Genomic DNA, 12,981 nt, shown 5'->3' on the forward strand with positions numbered 1-12,981 from the left:
CTTGTGCCAAGTTAACAGAGAACTAGCCAGGGCAGTAGTTATCAATCTGTTAATTACTACTAATTAGTTTTTATTTATTTTAAACCATACTTTATTTTATCTATAAAACAATATTTTATTTTTAGAAGTATGATCTCATGACTTCTAGTCTGACCTCAACCTTGGAAGACACTTGTAGTGAAGGATGACCTTGAACTTCTGATCCTACTCCCTTCAAGGACTAGGATTACAAGCACCTTACCCAGCTTATGCAGCACTGGCATGGAATTGAATGCTAGGCACGTGCTCTGCCACTGTGCCAGCACAACTAATAAAGTGAAGTCTTCGTGTCTCCCACAGACACATCTGTCAGCCTCCCATCAGTGTGCTCCTACACACTCCTTGCAGCTGTTCTGTATTCTGCCTTTTCTGTGTCACAGTGGAAGGCCAGTCCTCGAATCTGTGTACAGTCTCCTGTTTCTTTTGTATACCCACAGACATTGCCTCTCATGCTTTTCAGTAATTGCATTTCATCTTTTTTTTTTTCTTTTCTTTTTTTCGGAGCTGGGGACCGAACCCAGGGCTTTGCACTTGCTAGGCAAGCGCTCTACCACTGAGCTAAATCCCCAACCCCGCATTTCATCTTTTATATTAGATCAGCAAACATGCCATTGCAGACCATATGTAAAAAAAAAAAACCCACACACCTCCTTTCAGCCAGGTGTAGTACAAACTTGTCCTAACTATCCTAGAGGCAGGAGGAGAAGTTGAGGTAAGTTTTGTACTTCTGCTTGATTGAAACTTTCCTTTTCCAATTTCTGATGACTGTCACACTGCCAAACGCAATAGACAGTCCTCAACCCCCATTTTCCTAGATATGGATATTTGGACAGATTGCTCCAACCTTGATGAAATATTTTTGTCTAGCTTGTGAAGTCACTCCGTCCTGGTTTTCTTTCAAACCACTAGCTACTTTTTATATTTACAGCAGAGGTAACATCAACCATTATTGATTCATAGTGGTGGTTCCTAAGTTTGAGTCTGAATTTTCATTCTCTGAACTTCAGACTTATATTTCCTATGGTCTAGTCTATATTCTTAGATTTACTTGTTTATTGTTTATATGTGTGCTTGTGCCTGCATGTGTTTTTCTACACTGTGTGTACTGCAGAACCACACAGTGTCCACAGAACCAAGTGGGTGTCATATCCCCTAGAACTGGAGTTTCAGGCAGTGGGTAGCTGCCTGACATTGGTGCAGGGACCCAAATTCAGGCCCTTATCAAAAGTAATGTGTGCTCTTAACTGCTGAGTCATCTCTCCAGCTCCCCTATTCTATCTTTGGATATGTCTAATTTGTGTCCCAAGCTTAACATACTCTATCCTCTCTCCAATTTTATATATGTATAAATAGCACCATATAGTTTTCTAGTCATACAGAAATCTTGAAGTCTCTGTTGTATACTTTCTCTCTTATATGCCAAGACCATTAGCAAATGCTGACCAGTCAATGTGGATTTACATACAGACTCTGGCCATGTCTCCTTCATAAGTGGTTACTTGAGCACATGGCTCTCTATTGTCTTGTCTAGGTGATTTCAATGGCTTCTTCGCTGATCTTTCTGCTTCACTGTTAGTTTCAGCAATCAGTGACTTGTGGTGGTTTGAATAGGAATGGCCCCCAAAGACTCGTGTTTGAATGCTTGGCCTACAGGGAATGGCATGATTAGGAGGCATGGCCTAGTTGGAAGAAGGGTGTCCTATGGGGTGGGCTTTGAGGTCTTATGTGCTCAAGCTACACCTAGTGTGGACAGTTTCTTTCCACCGTCTGAGGATCAAGATGTAGAACTCTCGGCTTCTCCAGAAACCATGTCTGCCTGCATGTTGCCATGATTCCCACCATGATGAAAATGGACAGAACCTCTGAACTGTAGGCCAACCTCTATTAAATGTTTTCTTTTATTAAAAATTGCCATGATCATGGTGTCTCTTCACAGCAACAAAACCCAAACTAAGTCAGTGCTCATAAAACTTCAATCAGAGCAAGAGCTATGGCTCAGTGTAGAGCACTTCCTTAGCATGTGCAGGGCCACTGCATTCAATTTGAAGTACTAGGAGAGATTTTAAATCCTGCTCTTGTTCCAGTTCCTCTAGTAGTTTCCATCACATTTTAAATAAAGTCTGCAAAGCCTCTCACTATTGGCTACACGGGTTTGAATGGGTTAGCTTCTGGCAACTCTTGTGACTTCATCTCCTCGTCCATCGCCCCAGTCACAGGAGCCTCTGTGTCAGTCTTTGGGCACACGAAGCATATTCCAGTCTTCACACTTGTTCTCTGAATGGAATATTCTCTGTATGAATTGTCACATAGTATATTCCTTCAGTTCATTCGGTTATCTGTGCAGAAAAATCTCCTGACTATATCTTGCCCTTCTTCATTCATTCTTTGGTTTTCATTTATGGTTCTTATCTCTATTTGACATTTCCTATTATTTTCTCTAATTCTAGAAAGCTAATTCATTAAAGAAAGGTCTTTTTTCCCAATATCCTCAGGCTCTAGAACATTATTTGTGGCATACCATGTTTGCTGAGTAAATAAATGAACTGTTTTCTCTTCATCTTTTAGAGTATATATATATATATATATATATATATATATATTTTAATTCTAACCACATATTATTACACACTAGAATATATTCATATTGTTCTGCTCTCATCACCACTAACCATCTCTAAAACCAAGGCTATGCACTTTCCCTGCCTATACCATTCTATAGGGGTGTGGGTACAAGTGCTACAGTTTTTGTGTGGTGGTCAGAACCAAACTGTAGGAATTGGTTCTCTTTCCACCATGTTATTTCTGTGATGGAACTGAGATTGTCAAGTGTAAATAAGTAAAATAATTACTTTTTAAAAAAGAGGTTGTCAACCTTGACAAAACCCTTATCCACTGAACTACCTTGCCAGCCCCACCCTTCTGCTCTCTGTGTCTGTGTCTGTTTTCTTTCTGGTTATGCATTATTTTTGTTTATTTTTATGAGTATTTAAAAATTGCATTTTAATTTATTTAGTGTGTGTGTGTGTGTGTGTGCACATATGTGGCAGTGGTTGAGGAGTGTCACGGTGCATATATGGAAGACAGAGGACACCTTGCAGGAGTTAGTTCCCTCCTTTTACCCCAGGGATCCCAGGAATTGAATTCAGGTTATCAGTCCTGATGTCAGATGCCTTTAATGGCTGAGCAGTGTCATAGGCCTTGTGCAGGCCAATAAGTGCTGTACCACTGAGTCATATCTCCAGCCCTGCATCTCTGTCTTTAGGAGCAACATTCAGTCATGAAGAGGTGAGGCTTGAATATTTGAGGAGCTATATCACTCTTTTGGATTCGTTTGATAATGCTTGGCACTGTGCTTAGGTACAGTAAGTATACAAAAGAAGCAGGCCCTTCAGTTAGCTCCTTTGGAAAGAAGAACATGTGTGTTCTGTGCTGGGGTGGAGCCCAGAGATTGGAGCCCTCCTACAACTATGAAAAAAGAAGAAAAGAAAAAAGTAGAAAGGGAAAGAAAACCAGGTGTACGCCTAGCTGTAATAGTAGACGTGGGACCAGAAGTACAATACTATTGGATATTAGTAAGCTTGAGGCCGGGGTTGGGGATTTAGCTCAGTGGTAGAGCGCTTGCCTAGCAAGCGCAAGGCCCTGGGGTCGGTCCCCAGCTCCGAAAAAAAGAAAAAAAAAGAAAAAAAAATAAGCTTGAGGCCATCCTGGGCTATATAACCCCTTGCCTCAAAAATAAAACAAGAGGCCTAGAGGGATGGTTCAGCAGTTAGGAGCATGGCTGCTTTTGCACAGGACCTAAGTTTGGTCTCAGCACCTGTGTCTGATAGCTCACAGCCAACTCTAACTCTAGCTCCAAGGGATCCACACCTTCTGAATTCCACAGACACCTGCACTCCTGTACACATGCCCTCACTAATTAAAACACTGTCTTTAAAACAAAAAAGGGGGGCATATTTCTTATTGAGGTGCTGCACATCTGTACAAACACATTTTATTTCTGTGTCACTGAGTACTGAGATGGGGTTAGGTTATTTCCAGTTATTTCCTGCTTTTCTTCTTTTGGGGTCAGGGGTCTGGAGTAATTTCAACTTAAGAGGAAAAGATGCCTTTTAAAGTTAAAAATAACAAATGAGGGTTGGGGATTTAGCTCAGTGGTAGAGCGCTTGCCTAGGAAGCGCAAGGCCCTGGGTTTGGTTCCCAGCTCCGAGAAAAAAAGAACAAAAAAAAAAAAAAAATAACAAATGAACCAGTTAACGCAAACAGTTCAGTGGCTTATAGTTATTCACAGTGATGTTCAACCTCCATTCCCATTCAGTTCCAAACCATTTCCATCACTCTCAGAGAAAACAGTGTTTATTAAGAAGGTTTATATTTGTTTGTTTGAGTTTTTGTTCTGTTTTGTTTTGTTTTTTAACATCTCTGCCTTTTTCTTGCTCTACTAATCTGTCGTTGGCATCTATGAATTTGCCTAATCAGAATAGTTTGTGTAAATGCAGTCACATAGCAAGGGTCCTTTTGTGTGTGGTTTGTCACATCTAGCATAATGCTTGTGAGATTTCACCTTTACACCCTGAGCTATCTCACCTCTGCCACTACTGTTCTTCTCTCTTTCTTCTCTTTCTTGTTCTTGTTTTTGTTTTACTCAAGTTTCTTTATGTAGCCTTGGCTATTCTAGAACTAGCTCTGTAGTCCAGACTGGCCTCAAACTCAAAAACTCAGAGATCCACATGCCTCTGCCTCCTGAGGGATTAGAGACCTGCACCAGTACCAGCCACACAGGGGGAGGGGTGTATTTGGGCTGTCTTCAAACTCACTATGTAGTTCAGGCAGGTCTCAAATTTAAGGCTGTTCTGCCTCAGCCTTCTGAGCAGCAGCCTCCAGGCAAGCATCTCTATGCCTGACAGCCTCTGACCTTTGCACAGCCCTGGCTACTCATGTCCAGAAAAGCACTCAGTAAATGTCAAGGCCCCCACTGGGGAAGGGGGGACTTGAAATGCAGGAAGACTCAGTTTAGATGTTAGATGAGCACATTTTTATTGTAGTATGCTCCACAGTTAAAGTATTAGTAATAAGTGTAGAAGTCATAAAATCCTACTTCTATGCAGTTACCATTAAGAATATTTCCTACAGTAAGTTACCAACTCTTAAACTAAACTATTTATGGTTAAAATATGAGAATTTAATGAGATCACTTTAAAAGACATTGTAGGGGTTGGGGATTTAGCTTAGTGGTAGAGCGCTTGCCTAGCAAGCGCAAGGCCCTGGGTTCGGTCCCCAGCTCCGAAAAGAAAGAAAAAAAAAAAAAAAGAAAAAAATTTAAAAGACATTGTAATCTCAAATTCTAAAACAGAATATATTTATGGTTCTTAATATCCCATTCAACAGGTTCATGCTGTCTCCTAGAACTTCTCAGTGTCCTTCTGTGGTAAAATTATTTTAAAATTTGGGGGCTGCAGAGATGGTTCAGTGGTTAAGAGCACTGGCTGCTCTTTAGAGAACCTGGGTTTAATCCGTAACACCTACATGCTGATTCATAATTCTGTATAACTCCAGTTTCAGAGGATCCAATACCCTCTTCAGAACTCTGTGGGCACCATGTGGTATACAGACATATATTCAAGCAAAACACCTATACAGATAAAATAAAAATAATTTTCAAAGTTTTAAAAAATATTTACAATTTTTGTTGCTACATGTAAGTAAGGCAGTTTCCTCATACTTCAAGCTTTGGCTTTTTTAAAAAATAAAAGACTTCACATTGATTAAGCATCAAAATTACTGTGTGTGTGTGTGTGTGTGTGTGTGTGTGTGTGTGTGTGTGTCCTGATCAGATGTATAATTTTGCAATTTTGGGAAACTGAATGTTAAATGTCAAAGTTCAGTTCATTCCTAAAAACTTCCCAAGCTGGTCATGCTAGTTTACATCCGTACTCTCAGAACTTGGGAGGCTAAGGTATACATATGAATTTCAGGTCAGCCCTGGCTACTATGTAAGGCCCTGTTTCAGAAAAGCAAGCAACCACACAAACGTAGGTACTGGTCTTGGATGACAGTCCACAGAGAGGGAGGCTGCTCTCAAACAGAAACCACATCGCCAAGCAAGGGAAGGCAGTGTTCTCCTCCCTTAAAGCCTGTCTGCCTGATTCCCTAATGCTTGTCTTAGATTAATATGCCAGGTTCATTTCTGAGGGAAGTCAGACACTCAAAATATAAAATCTCTTAAAGCACCAGGCTGGTCAACAGTCTGTGCCTTGTGCTACTATAGATGCTCTCTTAACTCCTTGATTGGGTTGATAAAAATGTTCACTCTTTTAGTAAAGTCATTGTTTAAATGCTTATATTAGAAGCTATGTATCAAATCTCATACACACACACACACACACACTCTCTCTCTCTCTCTCTTTCTTTCTCTCTCTCTCTTTTGTGTGTGGTGGTGGTGGTGTGTGTGTGTGTGTGTGTGTGTGTGTGTGTGTGTGTGTGTGTGTGTGTTGAGTCAGGATTGTGTACTCCTGGCTGGCTTAGAATACTCTATATAAATTAAGCTTGCCTTGTGTCAGTCTCTTGCCTCTGCCTCCCAGGTTCTAAGATTACAGCCTGTGACACCACCCCCAGCCATATCTCAAAATCTTATTTTAGTATTTCCCATTACCATATGCCTTGTTCTCATCTTGATGTGGAGCTGAGGTGTTTAGAAAATGATCATAATTGTTACTCCTACATCTTTTGGTCAGTTTTCAAAAATTCTGAAGCTTGGGTTGCACTCCATACCAATTAAATGAGAATGTCTGGAGGAGAGAGCCCCAGGCACTGGCTTTTTGAAGATTGCCAAATGATTCCAGTGTGTAACAAGGTGGAAACCACTGGCTTTTCTTACTAGCCATATAATAGCTTAGCCACTCTACCTCACCGTTATCTACTTACTTGCCAGGGTTAAGTAGATGACTTATAATGATGTATTTATCTACTTAGAAATGCTCATACGTTATATAAATGTACTGCAATTATCAGTGTAAAAAAGGCCCGAGCATGTACTGAGCTGACAATTTTAACTACTTTTCACTCTTGATAAACCACTTTGCCTCTTGATACCTATGAGGGTATGCCTTTCCTCTTACAGCTCATGGCAGTAGCAGGTGTGTGTGTGTGTGTGTGTGTGTGTGTGTGTGTGTGTGTGTGTGTGTGTGTACACATGCATAGTTTTGTTAGTATGAGTATATTTTATATTAATACCATTTTGCACATTTTCTTTTACAATTTTATTTGTTTGGTTTGAGGCAGGATCTCAATGTAGCCTCGGCTACATGAGCCTCTCAAAGTAGTTAAGGGTGGCTTTGAACTCCCAACCCTCCTATCTTCACTTCCCAAGTGCTGAGATTACAGGCATGTTCTATCACATCCGGTTATTCCCTTTAAATAGATAATAGAAGGTAGCACTTTAAACTTTGTTGATCTGCTTGGATTCATACCTAGCTCCTTAGGTGAGCTTTAAAGAGTGGGGAAAAAATGTCCTAAAATTGGGATTCTGGTGAAGAAACATAATTTATAATCACTTACACAGACTATTTATAGACAACTTTTTCTTGTTTGAAGACTTGTCTGTAGAAGTCTGTAGCCTGAGGGGCTGAGAGTGAGTAAACCCTCCTTTCTTTGTAGATCTTCATCTGCTGGTAGACGTGGCCTGCAAGCAAGAGCACTTTCCAAAGGAGGAGGAGTTGAAAGAGTGAGGAGGAGCTGGATGACAGCCGTGACATTGTGCACTGGCCACAGCTGGATGACAACTGTGACATTGTGCACTGGCCACAGCTGGAGGCAGACAGGCGCTGCACATGACACACTGTTGGGATTTTTTTCAGTTCTGTTAAGGAAAAAAAAGCATTTTTTTTGTTTTGTTAATTGAGATTTCGTTAAATTGAAAATTGGGAGTTCGGTATTTACTACAGCTGTACAGTTCAGATTGCTTACCTTGACAAACTGCTAAACATCTAGCGGCCTTTTTTTTTCTTTTTTCTTTTTTTCTTTTTTTATGCTGCCCAGATTCCTTTCAAATGAAAAGTCCTGGCCTTCAAGAAGCATCTAAAAACTGTGTTGATGGTACTGGAGCAGTGTGTGTGCTGAATTGTGATGCCATTTTGAACTGTAATGAGCACAGTGTCGCCTGTCTGAAGTCACAGTGTGATCCTTTAGGGAAGAGGGTATGATAAACCAAGACACGAGAGGTCACCAATAGCACAAGTCCAAGCGGGTCAGGGAGCCCAGGGAGGACGTGCCGGAAAACGCTCATTTACTAAGTGATTAACCAAGAACGTCTCTTGTTTCTGAACCCACGCCCTGTTTCAAGAGCAAGGCACCCGGACTTGGCCCGTCCATCATACTAACAGCCTCCGATTCTTTAATATTAATGGGAGTGTTTTCTCCATTTTCATGTCTTTCTTTAATTTGAATGATAATTATCATAAATAGTAAAGTTTTGTTAATATCACTTACATAAATGTCTTCTAAAGAAAATATTTAATTTGTTTAATTATATTTATAAATGCTGATAGATGTAAAAGTTTTAAAGCTTTGTATTTTTATTAACATTGCAGAATAGAAGGATTAAAGGATACATGTGTAATTTTATTTTTGAAGGGTAAATGTACAATATGTAAACAAAAACTTTGAGAGGTTTAACACAGTGTTTTCTTATTTTAGATTTTTACATTCAGCAAATATAAATTCTCATCTGTAGATGGTATTGTGTGCAAATTTGCAGGGAAATTACTTTGTGTCATTTACCAGAAGCTATGCTGAAATTTTAAAAAAAATCTATATTTGAAATTTAAATGGCTTATGCTTCTGAAAGACTTTTGGACAGTGGGGTAGACTGTCACCATTTTTTCTTATCCCTCTGTTGGACTGTGCGCTTGAGGAGTGGGATTATGGGACTCTTTTTAAGGAGAGGACAAACATTTTGGATGTCCAGTTTCTGTAATTGATCCATGTTCACCCAATGATAGCAAGAACTTTTTTAATTTAAAGGATTTTAAATTTACTAGAACTTTCTTGCTTGATCCCCCAAACCCTGTTTTCCTAATAAGCGTTGCAGAAATAAGAGGAAAGTCTATGAATTTAAAGCTAATGAAGCAAACAGCACTTCATAATGGCATTGCCACTATTCTAGCCGTTGTGGGCTCACAGCTCACTCCTTGCTTGGCACTGTGCCTTCCCAATGGTGTTAGACCTAGAAGTGTTCCAGAGATCTAGCTGCTCTGGAGAGTGAGCTCTGTATTAGTCCACAGTGACTCAGTTTAGTTCTGAAACTAGGTTTTGAAAAGTGACTCTCTGATCATCTAATTAGACAGGCTGTGTTCCTTCCTGGGCACAGGCACATGACCATCTTTACTAGTAAGGTTTGGAAGACGCAAAGCCTCTAGAGACGTCTACTTCTGTCCATGCCAAATGTCTTGGCAAAGTGTGTGAAAAGGAGACCGGCTTCTAATGAAGTACCTTTGCCTTTTCTCTGTCACATTGAAGGGCTGGTAAGCTGTGTAGGTGATATTCCCTCCCCTCAAAATGCCTTTCTTAGCCTTACGCATATCGAAAGAGGTAATATCTTTTGAGGAACATGTGTCAAGCAGGAACCTTGGCACAGACATGGTTTCAGTGGTTTTAAGGCTTGATCAATGAAATGCCTTGATCAGCTTTCCAAACATTTTTTATATATGAGCACACCAGATAAAGGAGCTGGATCTCCTGCTCTCCTCACATGCCTGGGACCCATCTCCTAAAGCCATCATCAGTGACTTGTGCAGAAAGCAAGCAGTCGAGCGAATGTGCACGTGAACTAGCCAGCAGGGCCTGACACTCACTAAGTTCCCGTCTAGCACCTCCGTATCAGCACCGTAAGCACTGATCAGTTTCAGTCAGTCAACAATAAAATGAATGTTCCAACTAGACTCTTGTCTTGGTTGTTTTACTGTTTTATTGGTAGCTAATAGAAAATGTTGTTGTTAGGAGCATTAATGCTGGATAAAATTTAAAAACTCAATGCATTCTGTTTTTCAAAGAATCTGATCGATCTCTCTCTCTCTCTTTCTCCCTGCAGTGCTGGAGATGAACTCAGAGCCTGGCCCGCATGCTAGGGAAACACTGTACTTTGTCTCCTTCTTGTTGAGACAAGGTCTTGCTATATAGACCAGGCTAGCCTTAAACTTGCAGTGATCCTCCTACCTCTGTATCTGGAGTTCTGCATTTCAGGTGTGTGGCACCACACATGGTTTGGTTTCTTTCTTCTTCTTTTTCTTGGTGTTTTTATTTTTTTAAACATTGCCCTGTAGCTAGAGATGTAGCTCCATGGGTAGTGTGTATGAAGCGAGCACCACATAAACCAGATGCTCTCCTAACAGAGGTGCTCAGGAGGACTCTTCAGTAACTTCAGTCAGTCAGACAGGAGGGTGGGTTGCTAAGGATGCTCTGTCTGACATGACGTGTAGGACTCGGCTGGCGCTGAGGATGCATCTGAGACCTAGAGCACTAGCCCCACGTGTACAGACCCTGCACTTAAACCTCAGCACCACAAAAGAAGTCAGCAAGACAGGCACTGCCACACAATACCATCTGATAACATTCTCAGGAAAGGGCTATGGCATATCAGACCTAATTTGAATAATAATTTACCTTGCTTGTCATTTTGTCAATATAAGTGAACTATTATTATCAATGTACTAAAGTACAGAGTTGTTTGGATTGACCCCAAATTCATGATAAATTTATTGCATCATTCCTAGATTTCAGAATTTCTTCAAGAAAGAGCAACCAGGGGTTGGGGATTTAGCTCAGTAGTAGAGCGCCTGCCTAGGAAGCGCAAGGCCCTGGGTTCGGTCCTCAGCTCCGAGAAAAACAAAAAAAACAAAAAAAAAAAAAAAAAAAAAAAGGAAAGTGCAACCAAGTTTATAAATTTATATATATATATATTTTTTTTCTTTTTTTCGGAGCTGGGGACCGAACCCAGGGCCTTGCGGTTGCTAGGCAAGTGCTCTACCACTGAGCTAAATCCCCAACCCCATATTTTTATTTTTAAACTAAATATGTATATTAACTATTACTTAGTTACTCTGTGAATTTCAAGAAGGAAAAGGTACAGCCTAGAAGTTATTTTGTTGTTTCTCTTTACCCTGAAGATATTTAACTTGTACTAATGTTCTATAATAACATGTAGTTTTCATTATTTTGATGTGTAGTTACATAATGTGCAAAAATAAAAAGATAAACAATAGGTTTTTTTAGAATTATCTCTCGCAGAATTGGCTCTTATCCTTTGGGGCAGGAGCTGCAAATGGTCTATGTAGTCACAAGAGAGGAAATGGTGCTAAATGAATGGTTTATTTCAGGAGCTGTACAAGTGGCTTAGCAGTTAAGCGTATGGACTACCCTGGCAGAGGACCTGAGTTCGGTTCCTAGAAACCACACTGGGAGGCTTACCATTGTCTGTTATTCCCGCTTCAGGGAAAGCTGACACACTCTAGCCTCCTAGGACACGTGGACAAACATGTAGAGACATACACATAAGTTTAAAACTGTATCTTTCTAAAGAAATGCATTTACTTTTTAAGTTTAGTTGGACCAAAGGCACTGGTGAGTGTGAACATGAAATATTTTGTTAAAAGCAAAACATTTGGGCTTGTGAGATAGCTCAGCAGGTAAAGTGCTCACCATGCCATCTCCATAACCTCTGAATTGGACACCAGAACTCATGTAAAGGTGGAGGGAGAGAACCAACTCCACAAAGTTGTCCTTTGACCTTCACAACATCTGTACCCCCACATGCATATCTCTCTCTCTCTCTCTCTCTCTCTCTCTCTCTCTCTCTCTCTCTCTCTCTCACACACACACACACACACACACACACACACACAATTATACACTTAAAATTTAAATTTACTTCAGAGCTAGAAATGATGGACTATGCTTGTAATCTCAGCACCTAAGCAGGAGTTTCAGGAGTTACTGGCTAACCTGGGCTAAAAACAAGACTTCCCCACTTTTGAAGAAAAAAAAAAAACACTTAGAATTTCTCTTTCCCAAGTTATTAACTATAAAATTCTGAGACCATCTTAAACCTATATAGAAAAATATCAGTGGGTAACAATGCTTTCAGAGACATTATATTATGTAATCCTTACAGCAAGCCTACTATTGCAATTTTCCACATGGCTTTTGTTTGACAGGGGGTCCTGCTATATGTCTGACTGACCTGGAACTTACTCTACAGGCCAAGCTGGCCTCTGATTAACAACAGTCCCCCTCATTCAGTTTTGTGACTACTAATATTATAGTTGTGAGCCGCTTTGCATGGCTAATTATCCACATGCCCAGTTATTTACACGTGCCCAAACAGGTTCATCTGTATATGAAATTCAAACACAGAACTTTATCATCATTATTTAAAATTGTGTGTTTCAATAGAGTTGACTTGTTCACATTGTTGTTCCTGAATAGAATTTTGAAGAATTCTACTAGTTCAACAATGGAATGCCTGACCATGGGACTGGAGAGATGGCTCAGAGGTTAAGAGCACTGACTGCTCTTCCAGAGTTTGATTCTCAGCAGTTAGTCACATGGTGGCTCACAAACATCTGTAGCTCCAGCTCCACAGGATCTTACACCCTCTCTGGCCTCTCACACACATGGTATATAAACATACACGCAGACAAAACGTCCACACATGACAAATAAAAATTAAAGAAGAAATGTCAAATATAATCTCATAAATTTAAATATTACAGCATTTGAATATCCCATGTGAAGATTATTATAAAGAGTTATATTGGGTGAATGTAGTAATTCGCTAAATTTAGTCTTCTTTTTACCTGTACTGTTTTTATTAGACATATTTAACTTTTAAGAAAAGATTTATTAGGGGTTGGGGATTTAGCTCAGTGGTAGAGCGCTTGCCTAGCAAGC

At 40.1% G+C, this 12,981-nt stretch overlaps 1 protein-coding gene across 3 annotated transcripts in view; it reads left to right on the forward strand.

Annotated features, from left to right (window-relative positions):
- The window catches only part of Hsf5 (heat shock transcription factor 5), a 43,188-nt gene extending 33,214 nt beyond the window's left edge, over nt 1–9,974 (forward strand). For all 3 annotated transcript variants that reach the window (NM_001430268.1, XM_087574284.1, NM_001430269.1), the window contains one exon: nt 7,693–9,974. In NM_001430268.1, coding sequence (NP_001417197.1) covers nt 7,693–7,763 — 71 coding nt within the window. In that variant the 3' untranslated portion in view covers nt 7,764–9,974. The remainder of the gene's footprint in view (nt 1–7,692) is intronic.
- The last annotated feature ends 3,007 nt before the right edge of the window (nt 9,975–12,981 follow it).

The sequence above is a fragment of the Rattus norvegicus genome, chromosome 10, assembly GCF_021556685.1.
Source record: "Rattus norvegicus strain SHRSP/BbbUtx chromosome 10, alternate assembly SHRSP_T2T, whole genome shotgun sequence".
NCBI lineage: Eukaryota > Metazoa > Chordata > Mammalia > Rodentia > Muridae > Rattus > Rattus norvegicus.